Here is an 18,413-nt window from a genome sequence, read left to right as displayed (position 1 = left end):
CATTTATTCCTTGACCATTTTAAAATCAGATTGGGTGTTTTTTTTTTCCTGTTGAATTAAGTTCTTCATATATTTATTAGTGGCTTGTCAGATATATACTTTACAGATATTTACTTTCATTTTGTAGGTTGTTGATTCTGTTGATTTTTCCTTTGCAGTGCAGAAGATTTTTAATTTGAGATAGTCCCATTTGTCTATTTTTATTTTTGTCGCTTATGCTTTTAAAGTCTTAGCCATAAAATCTTTGCCTAGATCAATGTCCTGAAGCATTTCCCCTATGCTTTCTTCTAGTGGTTTTATAGTTTGTTTGAATACTTAAACATAGTCTTATGTTTAATCACAGGGGAAATTAATCCATTTTGAGTTTATTTTGTATACAGTGAAAGACACGGATCTAATTTATTCTTCTACATGTGGATATCCAGTTTTTCCAGCACCATTTATTGAAGACAATGTTTAATTAGAAATATAGACTAAACTTTCAAAATTATTACTCAGTTCCACTAAACTATGAAGCCTTGACAGTAACTAATACTTGGAACTTATCTTTACTAAAAATAACTCATTCTGGCTAGGCAGGGGTTCATGCCTTGTAATCCCAGCACTTTGGGAGGCTGAGGCAAAAGGATCACTTGAGGCCAGGAGTTTGTGATTAGACTAGGCAACACAGCTAGTACAAAAAATATTTTAAAGTTATCTGATGTGGTGGCATGCAGCTCTCTAGTTTTAGCTTTTCAGGAGGCTGGAGCAAGAGGATAACTTGAGTCCAGGATTTTGAGGCTGCAATGAGCTATGGTATCCCACTATCATTTTGATTTGCATTTCCCTAATGGTTAGTGATGTTGAGCTTCTTTTTAAGTGCTTATCAGCCTTTTGTATGTCTTGGAGAAATGTACATTTAAGACATTTGCCCATTAAAAATTTTTTTTTCTGTTTTTTGTTGTTGAGTTATAGGAGTTTTTTATATTCTGAAATTAATTCCTTATCAGATATATATTTTGCAAATATTTTATCCCATTCTGCTTGTTGCCTCATCACATTGTTGACAGTGTCCTTTGATGCTTAAAAGTTTTACATTTTTATGAAGTACAATTTATCTATTTTTTCTTTTGTTGTTTTTTGTTACAGGGATCCAATACTTGCCCTGGTGTCTGAAGTGAGGGCAGTCCTGTGGGACTGAGCCCTTAACCTGTGAAGTCTGATGCTAACTCTGGGTAGATAGTGTCAAAATTTGATTGAATTATAGGACACCCAGTTAGTATGCACGGAAGACTAGAACACTGATTACTGTTATTAAAAATTCTGACAAATATATAGTATTATTTTTCATGTTTTATAGTTTATATAAATATTTAAATATCACACAGTATTTTCTTCTGCAATCTGTTTTTTATGTTCAACATTATTGTTTTAGATTTATCAATATTGATTTATATAGCTCTAGATCATCATTTAACTTCTGAATCATTTGTCTTGCAATGAGTGTTTCATAATTTGTTTATCATTTCCCTTACTGATGAACATATGGATTGTTTCCAATATTTCATTAATATGGTGAAGTCTGCAATGGACATTTAAAAACATCTCCTTATGCAAACATGCAAGTTTATCTAGGTACAGAGTATGCACATCTTCAATTTAAGTAAAAACTGCTATATCATTTTCCAAAGTGATTACACCCATTTATACTCCACTAAGAAAGTATGAGAATCCTTAATGATTCTCATCCTCACCAAACTTTTTTTGTCAGACTTTTACCTTATGCCCATCTGATGATTGTGAAATAGTAATTCTTTGCTGTTTTATTTTGTATTCCCCAATTACTAGGGAGATTGAGAAGTTTTACCCATGTTCTCTTGACAATCATTTTTTTCTTCTGTGAACAGTCTATTCATGTACTAATGGATTAATATTTTTTAACTGATTTCTAACCATTTAAAAATACATTATGGACTCTAATTCTATACTCGGTTATGATGATATCTTTATTTTTAAAAATAATATATTTAGTTTGTAACATAAAAATAATACGTTTATTATTAAGAATTAGAAAATAAAGAAACATATTGTAAAGAAATGTAAAATTCCCTGTGATCACATTTCCCAAGAATAACTATTTTCAAATAGGGATCCATCATTAGAGTCTTTTCTTGTTATGCATATATACTTTTTTGTTTTAAAAAGCTAGGATTGTATTATACATATATCTACTTTACTGTTTAGCTCTTTTAGCATTTAGTCAATCACTTAATGGATAGCACTCATTTAGCTGTTAATGAAGATAAGGGCCATATTTTATACTATTTGGAGTCCTGCATAGCACAGAATCTTTAATAAAAATTTATTAAATATTTACTTGCTGTTTCCTCCATTTCAGCACCTCCAAGTGTGAATGGTGTCATGGTCCCAAGTTTGGTGAAGGTTTTCGTGTCATTCGATCCTGTGATATTTTTGGAGCACCACAGCTTCCTGTTATGTTTTATGTCTGTTCTTCTTCCTGCTATAGAATAATAAAGGAAAGTAGTTTTGTTTTAGGCGGTAGTCCTAGTAGAAAAATAGCACTAGATGTGGAGTTGTCAAAAGAATTGTAGTACAATGATTTATCATATATATACATATATATATTTACACATATATATGAACTTTACTGGCTTTTACTACATATATATCTACATATAATAATTCATCTCTTTGAAAGTACAGGTTGTTTGGAAGACATGTGTCTTCTCATATGAATTCTCTTTGTAATTCTAGCTCCTTATGAAAGTTTGTGATTGTTAGGTAACTGTTGCAGAATAATTACTCAAGGAGGATTAGTAAAGCCTTTAGATTTAAATAGAGATCTGGAAAATTTCAGAACCTGTTTACTATAAAAGGAAAAATGTTAAAATCCCTTGCAAAATGGATTATATCTAACTGGCCTTTTCATGCATCCATACTAAGTGATAAGATACCACTGCAGAGTCCTCAGTGGGGTTTGTGCTGCATACAGCTGCAAGGTCATACATCCACGTTCTCAATGCTTGTGCATTTCTGTGGGAATCTGTCCAGTGCCTACCATCTCAATTGTAGGTTGTTTTGGGGAATAAAATATTAATTCTATCCCCATTTATTTGTTTGAATTAATTTCCCAAGTTTTTAGAGAACTGGTACAGTCTTTAATTGTTACCTTGAACTTCATTTCCTAAAGCAGAGAAACTGGACATTTGCCTGCTTCCATAGGCTAGCACCAGTGTCTACCAAGGCCTACAGTGATAGCCTGACAGGAAAATAAAGTACAACTTACAAAATAACATTGCAAAGCAGCATATGCATACAGTAAAACTTGCTTTAAGAATTAACATTTGGTAAGAGAAAGATAAAAGATCATTTTGATATACAAACAACTTTAGAATGGCATAGAATTGTTTAATGTAACTTTTACATGCAGTTCACTCAAATCTCAAATATCATTGCCAGTTAAATTTGGTGATATGAAATGATTTAAAATTACACAGCTATCTTTAGAGAATGTCAGAAAATATACATTATGTCATGTTTGTGTGTATCATTTTGTGATATCATTTAAATAAAGATAAATCAGGCAAAATAATTTTTCTGACTATTGATTTCAATAAATTGTGATGCTTACACACTTTTCCTTGAGACTCTGTTTCATTTTTAAGCAGAACCAGGTGAACTTTGCTGAGCTTGAGAAGTATACACTGTATTCTCCAGCACAAGATTAAAATTATTTATAATGAAAGAAGTAACTACCATATTACACATGTAATACAGAAAGGTATATTTATAGTATGGTAAGTTAATTCATTAAAATGTAATACACTCAGAAAACAAGATGAAAAAATAATTCTAACTCCCTGTGGCATATAGCTTATTAATACTCACACTTGTTCCTCAAATATTTCTTGGGGAAAGAAGAATGTTTACTTATTCAAAACATGTTGGGTTTGGGTTTAACTGAGTAGTTTTACATTGACATAGGAAATAAAAAAGAATAGCTTTCAAGGGAAATGACAAATTCTGAGAGACATTTCAAAACAAATAAACCTAGATACTTGGACAAATATGAAATATACTTAGAACCCAATCTCTTCATGCTTAGTATAAACCTTGAATCTGAGGGATCTTTTACAGATCTTCCAAAAAAAGTAACTTATAGTATTTTTGAATGGAAGTAAGACATATTTATTATAGAAATATTAGAAAATACAACTAAACCTAAGAAGAAATCAAAATCCTCCTTGTAATGCCGCTGTAACTCAGTAATCCGCTGCTTACAGAGTCTGAATAACAAGAGCAAGGTTTGTTGGAAAGTGACTTTATTCAAGACCTACCTGAGGGGAAGTAGTACAGACTCCTGCCTTTAGATACCACTTCAGCCTTCAGGGCAGAAGACAAGGGCTTTTTAAGAGGTGATAGGGGAAGAGGTGCAGGGTCTGTGTGACTTGGTTCAGAGGTCTTACCTATCAGGTAGTCTGGCTGGTGCCTCGGCAGGCAGCTACCTTGTAAATTCAGGCAGTCTCCTGGTGTCTGAGAGTTCCAGATGGGCCTGATTTGCTTCACGTTTTAGTCTCTGGAACTTCTAAGTAAACAGATAAACTTGCTGCACCTGATGGAGAGATGGTAAAGGTTATAATTGCATTCCTAAAGAGCTAAGTAGGAAGTGGGGTAAAGGAAAAAAAAACATCATGTTTTCCTTTTAAAAATGGGGCACTTGGCTATACCACCACCCAATGAAAGCCAGAGATAATTATTTCAACATGTGTATGTGTGTATACACACATTTATATAATGTATTACTCTTTTTTAAAAAAATGGGATTATCTTCCTCACAGCACACCAAAGGTTAATTTCCAATTTTAGACATAAAGTTAAAAATACAAAAATAATACTTACGGTCTTTAAAAAATCGATTTAGAAAGTTTTTTTTAAGCTGGAAATGAAACCTTAAAGAAGATGAACAAATTTATCATGTAAAAAAAAATGTTTAAAATGTATAGCAAAAATAACGAAAAATAAAGACAAGCAGAACACTGGGGAAAATATAGTATATATGACCAGGAAAGAATGAAGTTTTCAACAAATATACATATGTTGTGGATGTATGTATACATCTGGCACAACTCATTGAGGACCTCAAACTGTGTCATCAAGGCATTATCTATTTTTCTATCTAATCTAGCTCACTTTATCATCTATCTGTTACCAATACTTTTTTAAAAAATTGCCTCATATCCAGGTAATATGGATGGCCATTAATCATTCCAGCCTCATATACAAGAATCTCAGGAACCTCAAAGGAAAACACACTACCCCAACTGTTACTGTAAAATACATTAGGGATGATTTTCATTGGCTCAGCCTGGGTCACCAATCCAAATACAAACAAATCATTAGAGCATGATTTGTTTACTCTGGCCAGGCCTGGGTCACATGCCCATCTTTGGAAATAGGTAAGGCAGAGTTAGCCCCTCCCAAAACATGCTAATGATATTCTCCACAAGAAAGAAGAATTTCTGGAACTGAAAATTAGGGGAAGAAAAAGTGTTTTGGGCAGCTAAAATTCTCGAACTTCCTAACATGCAATAAGCTGTTACAAGTAACAATAACAACAAAAAGATGAGCTTAATATTTGCATAGCTATAACAATCAAATTTTAATTATTTTTTACCATAAGTCTAATAATTTTCTGCTAAAAGGTATTTGCACATATGTCTAAAAATGTATTCAAGTATATTTACCACAAGGATATTTACAATAGTGAAAAACTAGAAGCATTCTAAGAGCTCATCAATAGGGAATTAGTTAAATCTAGTAAATACAAGGCATTATCAGTTCAGTCATTTAAAAATTAGATAACTGTGTTTCCTTAAATGGAAAGATATCTACCAAGTAGTTTTTGAAAAATATTTACTAGGTAACATAATCACATAACTCAAAAGGTACAAGAGAGTATAGGATAAAAATTCTTTAACCCAGATGCCTGGCATCCCTTTCCCTTCTCAGAGACAACCAGCGATATCAATCATATTGTATTCCAGGATAGCTTATGAATATGTATGCTAACATATAAAAATATTTCTACCTTATCTGTATAATATTAGCATAATATATACTCCTTTCTGCACCTTTCCATTCAAATTATGTCATAGAGGTTATTCCACGTCAGTACATTATTAGTTTATATTCTTTCTATATGTTGCATATTATTCCACTGAGCAACATGTAGTTTATTTCACTAGTTCACTACTTGATGGACTTTTATCTTTTTAACCTATTGCTTGGGAAAAAAATGTTGTGATGAATAAGTTTGTCCTTTGCACATGTTTACAAATATCTGTGGTATATTTCCCTAGAAGTAAATTGCTGGGTCAAAAAGTATGTTCATTTATATTTAATTGGGAGTTGGAAAACATATGTATTTATTTGCTTTTTAAATAGGTAATACTAGTATACTTTACCCAGCTCAAAAAATATTTAAGAGTGAAAAGTCTATTTCATATTAATTTCCTTCAGATGCCCAAATATTCTTAACCAGCTTCTTGCAATTACTTAAACATTAAGTACCTATAAGCATGCAGCTGTATATAGAAGAATCTTCCTTGTTCCAGTGGGGCTTTTTTTTTTTTACTTTATTAATTTAAGAACAGCATTAGCATCATTCGTACACATGTTAAAAATGTGGATTCTCAGACCTACCTCCTACTAAATCAAAATCTCTGGGGATTCTATCCAGGAATCTTAATTACTACCTCTCCAGGTGATTTTAATGCTCCCTAAAATTGAGAGTCACTGTTCTCCAGAGGTCAGAGTGCTCACATCAAAGTGTTGATTCAAAAGAGAGACAGGTTTGGTGTAACATATCTCATTGTCTTCTCACTGGGCTCAGCTACACATCATCATCATTGGAGATCCCATCTATAAAAAAATACTGAAGAATGCAGGACTGCTTTTTGTTTTTTTCAGACAGGTCTCGCTCTATCACCCAGGCTGGAGTTAGGGGCACAATCTCAGCTCACCACAGCCTTGGCCTCTTGGGCTCAAGGATCCTCCCACCTCAGTCTCCAGAGTAGCTGGGACTACAGGCAGGCACCACCACACCCAGATAATTTTTATATTTTTTGTAGAGATAGGGTCTCGTATATTGCCCAAGCTGGTCTTAAACTCCTGGGCTCAAGAGACCCTGCTGCCTGGCCTCCCAAAGTGTTGGGATTACAGGCTTGAACCACCGTGCCCAGTGGCAGGACTGGTTAAAAATTCAACTATCAACCAGTGTAAGTCACTTGGTAATCACTGTAAGCCCCACATTATATGTAACTTCCAAAACTCCTGGAGCACCAGAGAAAGAAGAGAGATGAGTGAACATTTCTGTTTCTAGGTTTGCTTGATCATTGTTGTAAACATCTCAATAACCAGGCTCTTTTTTAGCCTTCCTGTTCCTTGACTTGCTTGCCTTCCATTCCTTCTCTTTCCAGCCTCCCTCCTTCCCTCCTCTTGTTTCTTTCATTCTTTATTTTTTCTATCTTTTTCTCACTCCTAGTGCGAAGTGTGCTTTGCTCAATTAAGACATGTAGGGGAAATAGGAATAATGGAAATTGTCTGTACAATACTCAAGAGAATTGCAAAGTCATCCTGCAACAGTGAGTTTGTGTGCATACAAGTGTCTGCATACGCAAAGAAAAGGGTTGAAAGAAGCCACCTGAATGATAAACAATGAATTTCATGGTTATGTCTGGGAAACATAATCTAGTGTCTGATGATAGGGTCCTTTGCTTTTGGCTAGATGAACTTTTGACTGAATTTTTAATATAAGTGTGTGTTACCCTTGTGAAAATTAAAAATGTTTTAACTTTTAATGGGATCATATAATGGTGACGCTTTCTATTTTTCTCTCATCAACCATATATCACAAATACCTTTCTGTTGTTATATTCCAATATTGATATGTCATCATGGAAATGCTCCAATTTACTTATCTAATATTCACTAAGCATATTACTTTCATTTTTTTCTATTATAAACAATTTGATAAAGAAAATTTCTAAAGCTAAATCATTGCCAAAATTACCCATTTTCATTCAATTTTGATAGAAATTTTTATGATGAAATTATTCTTCATATCAGTTTACCTTTTCACCAGTACTGTATAATATGCCCTTTTTGCCTAAGCCCACATTACTGATATTAATTAATATATTCATTGCCAATTAGACATGACTAATTTTTTTAATTAATAATAAAGTTGATTTGGGTTCCATGTTAAATAGTCATGATCCTATTATCTTTTATGATTTTTCCCTTTACATCTTTTTCTCAGGTTTCTGTTGGTATGTTTGTTCATCTTGTTGATGTGTAACAGCTTATAGAGAGAGGAAGAGAGAGAGAATATTAATTTTCTGTCATTTGTGGTGAAAATATTTTTCTCAGTTTATTGTCTGTCTTTTTGAAGTGAGATTTCCTGAAGTAAAGAAAATGTAAATTTTAGATTATAAAATCTATCTATTTTTTGTTTGTCTTGTTATTGCTAAGCTTAATAAGTCCTTCTTCAATCCCCAAATCACATATTGGCCTAAACCTTACTTATTTTACATTTTTATCTTTGATTCACCTCAGAATTAGTCTTCGACTCACCTCAGAATTACCTCAGTATGGCAAGCGATGTGTGGTTCCAAAATTCAGGTCCTCCTAGAATTCTGGGAAGTTGTACCTTTAGCCGTTGTCTGCTCAATCTTCACCCACTGATCTGAAATACTGTTTTACGATACACTAAATTCTTACATGGTTAGGCCATTTTATTCCACCACTTTCTATTCTGTTTCATTAACTTCTCTATGTAATGCCAATGTTTAAATTATTTTAACCAAAACCAAGCCTCAGAATACCTGATTTATCAAGTTCCAACTCATTGCTGTCCTTATGTAAAACTTTTTAGCTATTCTTGTACCTTTGTTTTTCTACGAGAATTATTATACTCTTTAAAATGATGTTGTTTTATCTCCCTTTCCCACACCAAGTAAACTGCTTTTGATTTTGGTGAGGATTGATTTAGTTTGAAGAGAGCTGAGAGGCCCACAGGTTAGAGTCGCCCATCTGGTAACGTACTGTGTAGCTTCACTAATGTAATGATCGTGATCATGATAATTCAGTCATTGGGGAATTCACTTCTCTATGATCCATATTTTTTTGTGGTAAAAACAATACAGTCTGCAGTTTTTGTCTGCATCTTATTTGGATATTATGCTTATGCATTTACTCAAAAAGTATAACTTCCAAGCTCAGAGTTTTACCCAATATATCTCCATGCAATACTCTGCCTTGTTCTGACAAACTGGATGCCACCTCTGCCTGCTCTCTGTCCCCTTGTCCATTATCAGAGTACTGTGTGGAGGGGGCATTCTCAGCTGACTGTGGTGAAAGCAAGGATGAGAAGGAAGGGCAGGGTGTTCTGAGCCCCCTTCAATAGGGACTATCATTTTGTGTTTGGAGTCTAAGGACTGTGTAATAACTTGTGTACCTCACAAGGGATATTGAATATCCTCTGGGTAGCAGGCACTCAAGAAGTAGCTGGTTGGCCAGGCATTGTGGCCATGTCTGTAATCCCAACACTGTGGGAGGCCAAGGTGGGTGGATTGATTGAGCCTAGGAGTTTGAGACCAGCCTGGGCAACATGGAGAAACCCCATCTCTACAAAAAATACAAGAATTAGCTGGGCATGGTGGTGCGTGCCTATGGGCCCAGCTACTCAGGAGGCAAAGTGGGAGGACTGCTTGAACCCAGGAGGCAGAGGTTGCAGTGAGCCAAGATTGCACAACAGAGGAGACCCTGCCTCAAAAAAAAGAAAAAAGAAATAAAGAAATAAATAGCTTACTGGTATCACTGTTTAAACATAACCTGCCCACCAAGGCAGTGCTTTACTTTCACATATTTGACTTCATGCAGCCTGAGCCTCTACCCTGACAATCTGACTCCCATAAACTGCCAGCACCAACCAACCTTGAGTGATGATTTAAAGATGTTACCTGGTGTCACTGTCAGCCAGAGACAGCAGGGGAGGGGTTAGGGATGGGGAAAGACCAATCCTCAACCAAGGCAGCCAGGCTGGTGCAGCAGCAATAAGGGCTCGTGGTGGTGCCACCCAAGAGCCTGGCTTCCGGCAGGCTCAGGACAGCTGCTGAGGCCCTGGAGTTTGCTTACTCAGGAGGGCAAGATGCGGTCCCTTCTGTTATGTTGTTGAATATCCTCTCTCCAAGCCAATCACCTCCTCTACTGATGCTTGGTCCCTCCCAAAATTCTCTCTCCCCCGCCTTCCCAGGAATATGGGTTAACACCCAGTTGAAAAGCCTCCATACAACAGGCCGGGCTTACAAAGCACAGGACTTACAAAGCACCTGATGCAGGATTTTGGCACACTGTAGGGACTCAGGAAAGGGTAGCTCTCATTGTTAATGTCAGAACTTGTGTCTGCTCAGCCCATTCTCCTTTCTCCTGTACGATGATGGCTGCCTTCAAGGACATGATTGTTCGTATTCCTAAAATAGATTTTAAACATGCATTTACCCAGTTTCTTTTAAATGATAAACACAATGACCTTTTCAAATGATTGAATGTCAGTTGAGGATCTCTGATTTTTCATTTGTTGTTTTCATTACATTTAGGGGAGAGACGGGAGGTAGACTAATGACAAAAATTGATTCTTCTTTTTACTTTCTCCAGGTTGTGCTTAGTTCAGCACTTCTAATCTTTAAATGGGATTCCTTTAGCTAGCAAGCAATGCAAATGTTCCAAATGTAATTAAGCTCAGAAATCCATATATCCACAAACCAAGAGTGCCAACTCATTTTGACTACCTAGCCACTCTTTTAATATTTCCTAATAGGATATATTAGGAAGTCCTATTTTTTCACCAATAAGAAATGCTGTGTGTTTGATCAGAAAACAGTTATAGGAGGACATCTGTACAGTGAGGCCAAATGGTTCAAAGTGTTCTTTTGCTGCATAGCTCTGGGAGATGTGGAGATTTGTTGCTTTGTAGTGGAAGAAAATAACAACTATATTAACTATTGGATAAAACTTCCAAACTAGTGTTCTCTGGGGATCACAATTGTTAAAACTTGGTTCAATTCATCAGTGATTTATTGAGCACCTACTAGATGCCTGACGCCCATGCTAAATCCTTTGCATAAAGTGTAATGTGGAATTTCTATGACAGAGGTGTGCCCGGCATGCCACGGAAGCACAGTGAAGCAGCACAGAGCCGACTCGGGGGATTCACTTTCTGAGGGAGCGTTAGTTAAACCAATCTTGCTGTTGTAAAACGCATGACAGATATATGGGAGATAATACTAGCAAAATAAACAGGGCCAGGTCACAAGGCTCTCACAGGCCATGTAAGGACTGTTATTAGCTGTTAAGGAGTCATGGAAAGGTTTTAACTGAGGAATAATATAATCTAATGTGTATTCTGAATAGATTAGTCTGGTAGGTATACAGAGGAAATTCAGAGAAAATGCTAAGGTTTCCAGCCAGGCATGGCAGTAGTAGTGGTGTGGAGGAAAATTGTTTTTAATGTTTAGAATATCAAATTGGCAGATTGGATGTTGAGCATGAGGGAGAAAGGGGAGTTTCTAGAACTATTTGCTTAATTTGCATCTTATGGAGGAAGAAATTTTTTAAAAAAAGCTTTAGTTCACTCATCAATTCACTAAGCCTATAAATTTTTTATAGAAAAAAATACTTTTATAGGACTAATATTACAAAACGATGTGTTAGTTTTAATTCATGTTCTGTTCTCTTCTGAGTACTAAAGTGGACTTTACGCCACCTTATACAAATATGCCATATATTTAAAAATCTGTATTTGTCAAGTAAACAAAGGTAATTATTCTCTTTATAAAATGGTTATTTGTTCTAGAAAATGAATCTTTATATGACACTTTTAAGCTGTTAGCTCTAAATATGATTTAATGTATTATTCTTCAGAAACGCATCCATTTTCTAAAGCCAGACATACACATACACTTTCAAGCTGATTTATTTTTTCCCAGGATACTTTTATTTTTGAGAGTAAGTGGCAGATCAGTATTTTTTGGATTCATTCATTCAGTCAGTTAAGAAATAGATTCCTATTCCATGCCAGATACTATCTTCTACATTTCAGTTATGATGATGAATGAAACAGACGGAATTTTCTATCCTCATAGAATGCACACACTAATGGATTATACCTTTTTCCTTTTATGAAGTAGAATATGCTATTTGGTTTGCTAATTGTAAGTATTTCCTGGAACAGTGCTTTGCACAGAGTGGGAACTTTCTATAGATTTATTTAGCTGAATAAATTCTCAAAATCAGAAAGTGACTCCAATAATAATGTTGTGTAAATGATTTCACCATTTATAATATTCTGATTTATGTCAGACTCAGAAGAGATGCCAGACTATGCATTCTTGTTTTTTTTTAAAAATTAATTCAGATATACAGTTGTTTGTTGGGAGAAAAAGACATTCTGATTTGAATACTCCTAATTTGCTCACTTAATCTCTCATCAAATAGTATGCTGTCTTTGCATTACTTCAAACTCTTACATCCCAGTATAAACCAAATTACCTTGTCTATACAGTTCATAATTTTGCAAAGCACTTTCATATACTGAGAGAGGGGAGAAGTTTTAAAGCCATTGTTTTTCTAGTACTACCTGTGTGGTGCAAAAGACTGATTACCCATGGCATTTTCTGTCTCTCTTTCCGCCTTAGGAGCAGAGTCCCGGTTTTTGGATAGGCACGATTGCCGCCCAGTAGAAGCTCCTACTTTCCCCAGGCTCCCTCGTAGCTATATCTGTCCACTATACTGTGGCCAATAACGTGAGTGAAAGTGTTGGATAAGACTCCAGGAAGGCTGTTGAAAGGGAGGTGACTGATTGGAGAGAGGATCTTTCTTACCCTTTGGTCATCACTGTTTCTTCCAGCATAGAATGCAGACAGGATGACTGGGGTTCCAGCAGTCATTTTCACCACAAGGTGACCTTGAGAATAAAGAGTAGAGAGTAGAGGCCTATGTCCCTGATGGCATCATAGAGCCACAGTATCAGACCTGGTATTCCCTATCTTGTACATGGAGAGAAATGATTTTTATCTTGTTTTAGTCACTGATATTTTGGGTCTCTGTTTTCTCCTGCCAAATCTAATCCTAACAGATACTGCTTTAGAAAACTAATCAATGACACCAGCAAAGAGTTAGACTCCCCCTACTGGAGAATCTGTTGTTAACTCGCTCCTTTTTCCCTTCAAGTGGCTCTTGGCCATCTTCTAAACCTGCTTTCAGTCAGATTTCCGTGTAAGGCTGGGAAAAACTGAAGAAAACTGATTTGTGATCTCACTTGTGGGGTGGGGCAGGGGCCTGGGCTCTCTCACCTCACCAGACACGGGTGTATATGACCTACTCGCCAGGAAGACGTCAACCATTTCTGGTCAACTTATATTTTCTTTTTATATCTCTGCATACCTCTTTTTAAAAAAAGTCTTATCAATCAGCAAACCAGGAAAACCCGGGAGCTGCATGCAAAATCCAATTTGTTGTTGAGTCTCCCAGCATCTACTGGGATGGCAAATTTCTAACCAGGTATCATCATATTCCCCAGCTCACAGCAGACATTACTAATCAATCCTGACACTCTTGCTTGCTAGGCCCTGATGTGCCTCTGAAACTTTATCAATATGACCTGTCAGACTAAGTTTCTCTTTGTTTACACGCTAGTGCTTACAAGTGCATTTTATCTCACCTCTTTTTAGGTTACTAAGCTCTTGTTTGGTAATGGTTAGCAACTAGAACAGGATCCTAAAATAGGATTCGAGTTATTTCCATTTTAGTTAAGGGCCAAATGCTTAAAATAAGATCATAAGTTTCCCAAATGATAAGTTTTAAAGAACTTGTTAAGAAGGTGGTTAAAACTAGTTTTGTGAGTTAGTCATATATATGTGTGTGTGTCTGTGTGCATGTGTGTGTGTGTGTGTGTGTGTGTGTGTCTGTATTCCGGCAACCTGGAAAACACATAAGAGGTGTGTGGGAGATCCACCAAGACCTGAGGAGGCAGACAGAAGAATTTCTTTAGAGAGAACAGTTGCAGAACTGAAGCTCCAGGAATCACCATGGTTGCTTCCCCTTGCCCTAAGCCAAGTGGGAGAGACTTCAAAGGCCTGCCTGATGAGTTTTTATTGTGTTCCCTGGAACTCAGGGACGTGACAATGGCACAGGACATACACAGAAATCGAAAGGGAAGAGACTGTGACTATTGGCCTAAGATGGCCAAGTAGAGAGAACAGACCCAGGTCAGCTTAGGCACAAGCAACAAGACTCCAGACAGAGGCAAGTACATGTCAGCTTTCCCTCGAGTCAGGTGGACCAGAGGGAGGATCAGCCCTTGGGTCATGTTGAAAGGGTTCTCTTTAGGAGCTCTGCTTGGAGATTGAGCCACACAGGGGGATCTACTGCTGGAGGTGCAGGGCTTAAGGGAGGGAATGGAAAGCGGCAATTGAAGGAAGCACCACCAGGATGGTGGGAGCTGCAGTGGGAGATTCCTGGTGGTGTGTTTGGGAGACTCTTCAAGAAACCCACAAAACTGTCCAGAGACAATCAGCCTTGAGCATCCACCAAACCCAAACGACACAATGCCAGATCAGGACACAAGACTGCGCCAGTTTCTCCTAATCTCCTTTGCCCCGGAACACCACCCTGAAAGGGTCAGAAACTACAGCCAGCCAATGGGAGACCAAGGTGGGACTGGGGGTTGGGAGGTGACAGATGACGCTGATCACTTCTACCCCACTCTAGGTCTCTTGTCCAACTCAATACTGGTCTCACTTGCTTCAAAGCTTGGAGTGTGATTACACTGGACTGGACACTTTGTTGCTGTAATGATAACTGCTCTTACAAAAAAGCAAGTGGAGCATTGGGATCTACCAGACATTCTGTGCAAAGGCAGGGAGAGAACCGGTCTTTGGTATAAAGGGCCAGGAGAAGGGACCAAGTTATTCCATTCTGCCTCCCATGCCTCACCCCTCTTCAGGTCCTACTTACTAAAAAAGCAGCTACATCGCGTTCTCCCTCAGTCCCCTTGTGGCCCATAGGCAATGTGTGAGCCCAGAAACCGGAGCTACCTGTCCCTTTAGAGGGAATTCCTTGGACTGCCCCTGAAAGTTGGAAAGGTTATTTCCTGATGCCTGGAGCACGAGAAGAATAAGAATCAGTCTACTCAATGAGCCACTTCAGTTTTGGAATGTCTGACTCCCTTCACAACATTTCAACAACACATACATTTGCTGATGACTGAGAAAATCTAAACAAATTAAGTTTTCACTATGTTTCAGATAAAGAAAGTTGATGTTAGGAAATTCTGCAGAGTCAGAAGTGTCTCCAGAATACTATTACGACTAGATTCTTTTAAGCTGAAACTTCATGAGGCCAATGGGGATATTTTTCGGGAACTCAGACAAGCCATTTGCCATCATTATAAAAAGCTTAGTGAGAACCATGGGCTTACCTGAAACTGTACAAATAATAGTTTGATTTTCTTCCTGTACTTTTTTCTAGCTTAATTACATAGTGCTTATAGGTTGTATTTTTTTTTTAACTAAAAAGAGATGCACACCAATTGTACTTTTTGGTCCCTGGGTCACTCTTGCTTCTGTCATGCACTTTTAATTTAGGAATGAGGTAATAAGATGTAAGCATTACCCAAGTAATTTATAGTAATGCAAAATTTGGCCCAACAAGCAGATCGATAGTCTCCGTAAGGCCTGGGCCAGAGACACAGACAGTTTCACAAAGTCATTATCTAATTGGAAATATCTGCTGGGATGCCAGATTTCCAGCCGACCTTAACTGGGCATTCTCTTAGCCCAGAAAGCATGATGATAGATTGTCCTTGAAACAGCATTCGGACAAGGGGCATTTCTCTGTAACATCATGCATCACAGAACAAACCGCCTAATTGAACTTTACCATTTTATTTTCCTTTTCTGTTTGGCAGTACACCAAAAAAACAAAACTCAAAAATGATCTACAGTATTCCTTTCGGCAAAGCTCAGAGAACCCGTAACTGTTCTTGTATTTTGATTCCACCTGAATTCCTCTGATGCTGATGCTACAGGTGCTTATCATCGTAAGTATCAGGTTTATCTCCTTGTCCTCCGCTTTATACGGGGCAAATGGAATTCCAGCTGTCTGTAGTCCTTAGTGGACACAAGTGGAAAAGATGTCCTGTGTAAGACAAATAAGTTTAAAAGTATGAAAACAAGGCCAGCTGCAGTGGTTTAAGCCTGTAATCCCACAACTCTAAGAGGCAAAGCAGGAGGATTGCTTGAGACCAGGAGTTTGAAACCAGCCTGGGCAACAAAGCAAGACCCTGTCTCTACAAATAATAATAATAAAAAAATAGCCAGCTGTAGCGGTGCATGCCTGTGGTCCCAGCTACTTGGGAGGCTGAGGCAGGAGGACTGCTTGAGCCCAGGAAGTAGAGGCTGTGGTGAGCTGTGATTGTTCCACTGCACTCAGGCCTATAAGACAGGCAGACTGTGTCTCAAAAAAAAAAGTAGGAAAACAGCATTACCTTATAAAGGTAATGGAGTGCTGTTAAGCACTGTCCCAGCTGGAGAGTCTAAATTGCTCAATTCACCAGGACTCCTGCCCCAAGCACAGGACAGGGAACTCTGAGAACACGAAGCCATGAGAGCCCCCTTTGGGTTTGTAGATACCTCGGGAAGTTGTCCACATGAGGAAGACTGGGCAGAAGCAAGCCTTGTGGCATTGCTTGGGTTCACTTTTGCTAGTCAGTTAACTGGAGAGGCATAGGGGTGGGGAGGCTGAGGTCCACGTATAGCATGGAGGAGGAGGAGAGGGAGATCTCCACATGCATGAAGGCTGGGTGGTCAGCGATGAAGACACTACTCAAGGCAGCTTCTGGGAGCATGGGAGGGGGACCCTGCATTAGGCCTCCTATGAGTCTACCCTTCCCAATACCCTGCCCCACTCCTGCACTGCGTGGACAGCCTCTTTCCCCATTCTGACAATTCCCTCTTGCTCAGGTCCCAGAAAACTGAGTCTCCAGCCTGCAACCACTGGTGCATCGCCCTCCTCTCCATTCTGTGGGTTCCGCTGCACACCCTTCTCACAACTCTCCTAGACAGCTGCATCCTCTCTTCATTCACAACACAGCCTGAGCTGCTCCCCTACACCACAGCCAAAGCATGCCTAGCCCAGAACAATCGAGGCACCCTTTCCTTAAGAACCAAGACGCCTCCATTTTCAAAGCCTTTGACAACTTTCAAATAGACTCAGATCCTCGTCCTACAAGAGAGCCCCCTGTGAAGGTTGAAAAGCCCATACCAACCACACAATTCCAGGTAACAGGGTACACTCTAGAATGTTCCCTCAGAAGCACACTGTATACCCCCAAAGCAATCCATAAAAATAACATGGGTAGTTTTCTTATATCAAAGATGTCCTTAAATTTTCTTATAACTCTGAATTAAATTGTGACCTCCAATTTACATAACTTTCAGACATTTTAAGAGGCCTGTTCCGGAGCTTAATGGGAAGTGGGTGGGTAGAAAGCTCACAAGACAGCCGAAGCTCTTTTCAAATGGTTTTATGTTTATTACCCACGCAGTGGGCAGGTATGATCACTTAGCAGACGGCCGACCAATGACCACGACCAAGGAGGATTTAAAAGAGGATTTTATTGCTTGCAACAAGTAAGGAAGACACCAGGATAGTTCCCCAAGACAGGGCCTTTCATGACAGAAATGAAAACGGGGCTTTGATTGGGCTGGATAGCTGAGTCACTGTATGTAAAGGGGGAGTCTAGGCCACACAGATGCAGTTGCTGGTCATGCTTCTACTATGTTGCATGGCACCAGGCACAGTGGCTCATGCCTATAATCCTAACACTTTGGGAGGCCGAGGCAGGCAGATCACTTGAGGTCAGGAGTTCGAGACCAGCCTGGCCAACATGGTGAAACCTATCTCCACTAAAAGTACAACAATTAGCTGGGCATGGTGGGGCATGCAACCTCATCTCTACTAAAAGTACAACAATTAGCTATTTGCGAGGCTGTGGCAGGAGAACCACTTGAATCTGGGAGGTGGAGGCTGCAGTGAGCCAAGATCGTGCCAGTGCACTCCAGCCTGGATGACAGAGTGAGACTCCGTCTCATAAAAATAAAATAAAAAACGTTGCATGTATAGAAAATGGCAAACAGCCTCCTCCTCCCTGGGCAGGGTTTTTAGTATGAAAACGAGGAGCGTTTCCCAAAGTTCATCTTCAACACAGCAGGCATCTCCCGAGTCAGTTTTTTGTTTTGCAGAGGCTGAGCGCCTTTCTGGGACTTTTTGAAACAACAGGAACTCAAGGTGCA

General features: G+C 38.3%; 1 protein-coding gene and 1 long non-coding RNA gene across 6 annotated transcripts in view; one reads left to right on the top strand and one right to left on the bottom strand.

The window, feature by feature from the left end:
* Window positions 1–4,455, top strand: part of LRRC63 (leucine rich repeat containing 63) — a 65,060-nt gene extending 60,605 nt beyond the window's left edge. The window contains exon 9 of the mRNA XM_032294720.1: window positions 2,378–4,455. Within this exon, the coding sequence (XP_032150611.1) occupies window positions 2,378–2,591 (214 nt within the window). The 3' untranslated portion in view covers window positions 2,592–4,455. The remainder of the gene's footprint in view (window positions 1–2,377) is intronic.
* Window positions 1–13,479, bottom strand: part of LOC116562450 — a 54,616-nt gene extending 41,137 nt beyond the window's left edge. The window contains exons 1-3 of one of the 5 annotated variants that reach the window (XR_004273945.1): window positions 12,942–13,479; window positions 4,467–4,612; window positions 190–2,500 (exon numbers count right to left, since the gene is read on the bottom strand). This is a non-coding gene — a long non-coding RNA (uncharacterized LOC116562450). Of the gene's footprint in view, window positions 1–189; window positions 2,501–4,466; window positions 7,036–8,634; window positions 9,694–12,941 lie in introns of those variants that run through there. The other 4 variants (XR_004273948.1, XR_004273947.1, XR_004273946.1 and 1 more) reach the window with 4 other exon arrangements.
* Between the last annotated feature and the right edge of the window lie 4,934 nt (window positions 13,480–18,413).

Source organism: Sapajus apella, unplaced genomic scaffold (genome assembly GCF_009761245.1).
Source record: "Sapajus apella isolate SASKATOON/1434 unplaced genomic scaffold, GSC_monkey_1.0 scaffold32, whole genome shotgun sequence".
Lineage (NCBI taxonomy): Eukaryota > Metazoa > Chordata > Mammalia > Primates > Cebidae > Sapajus > Sapajus apella.
This window is presented reverse-complemented; position numbering and strand designations above follow the sequence as displayed.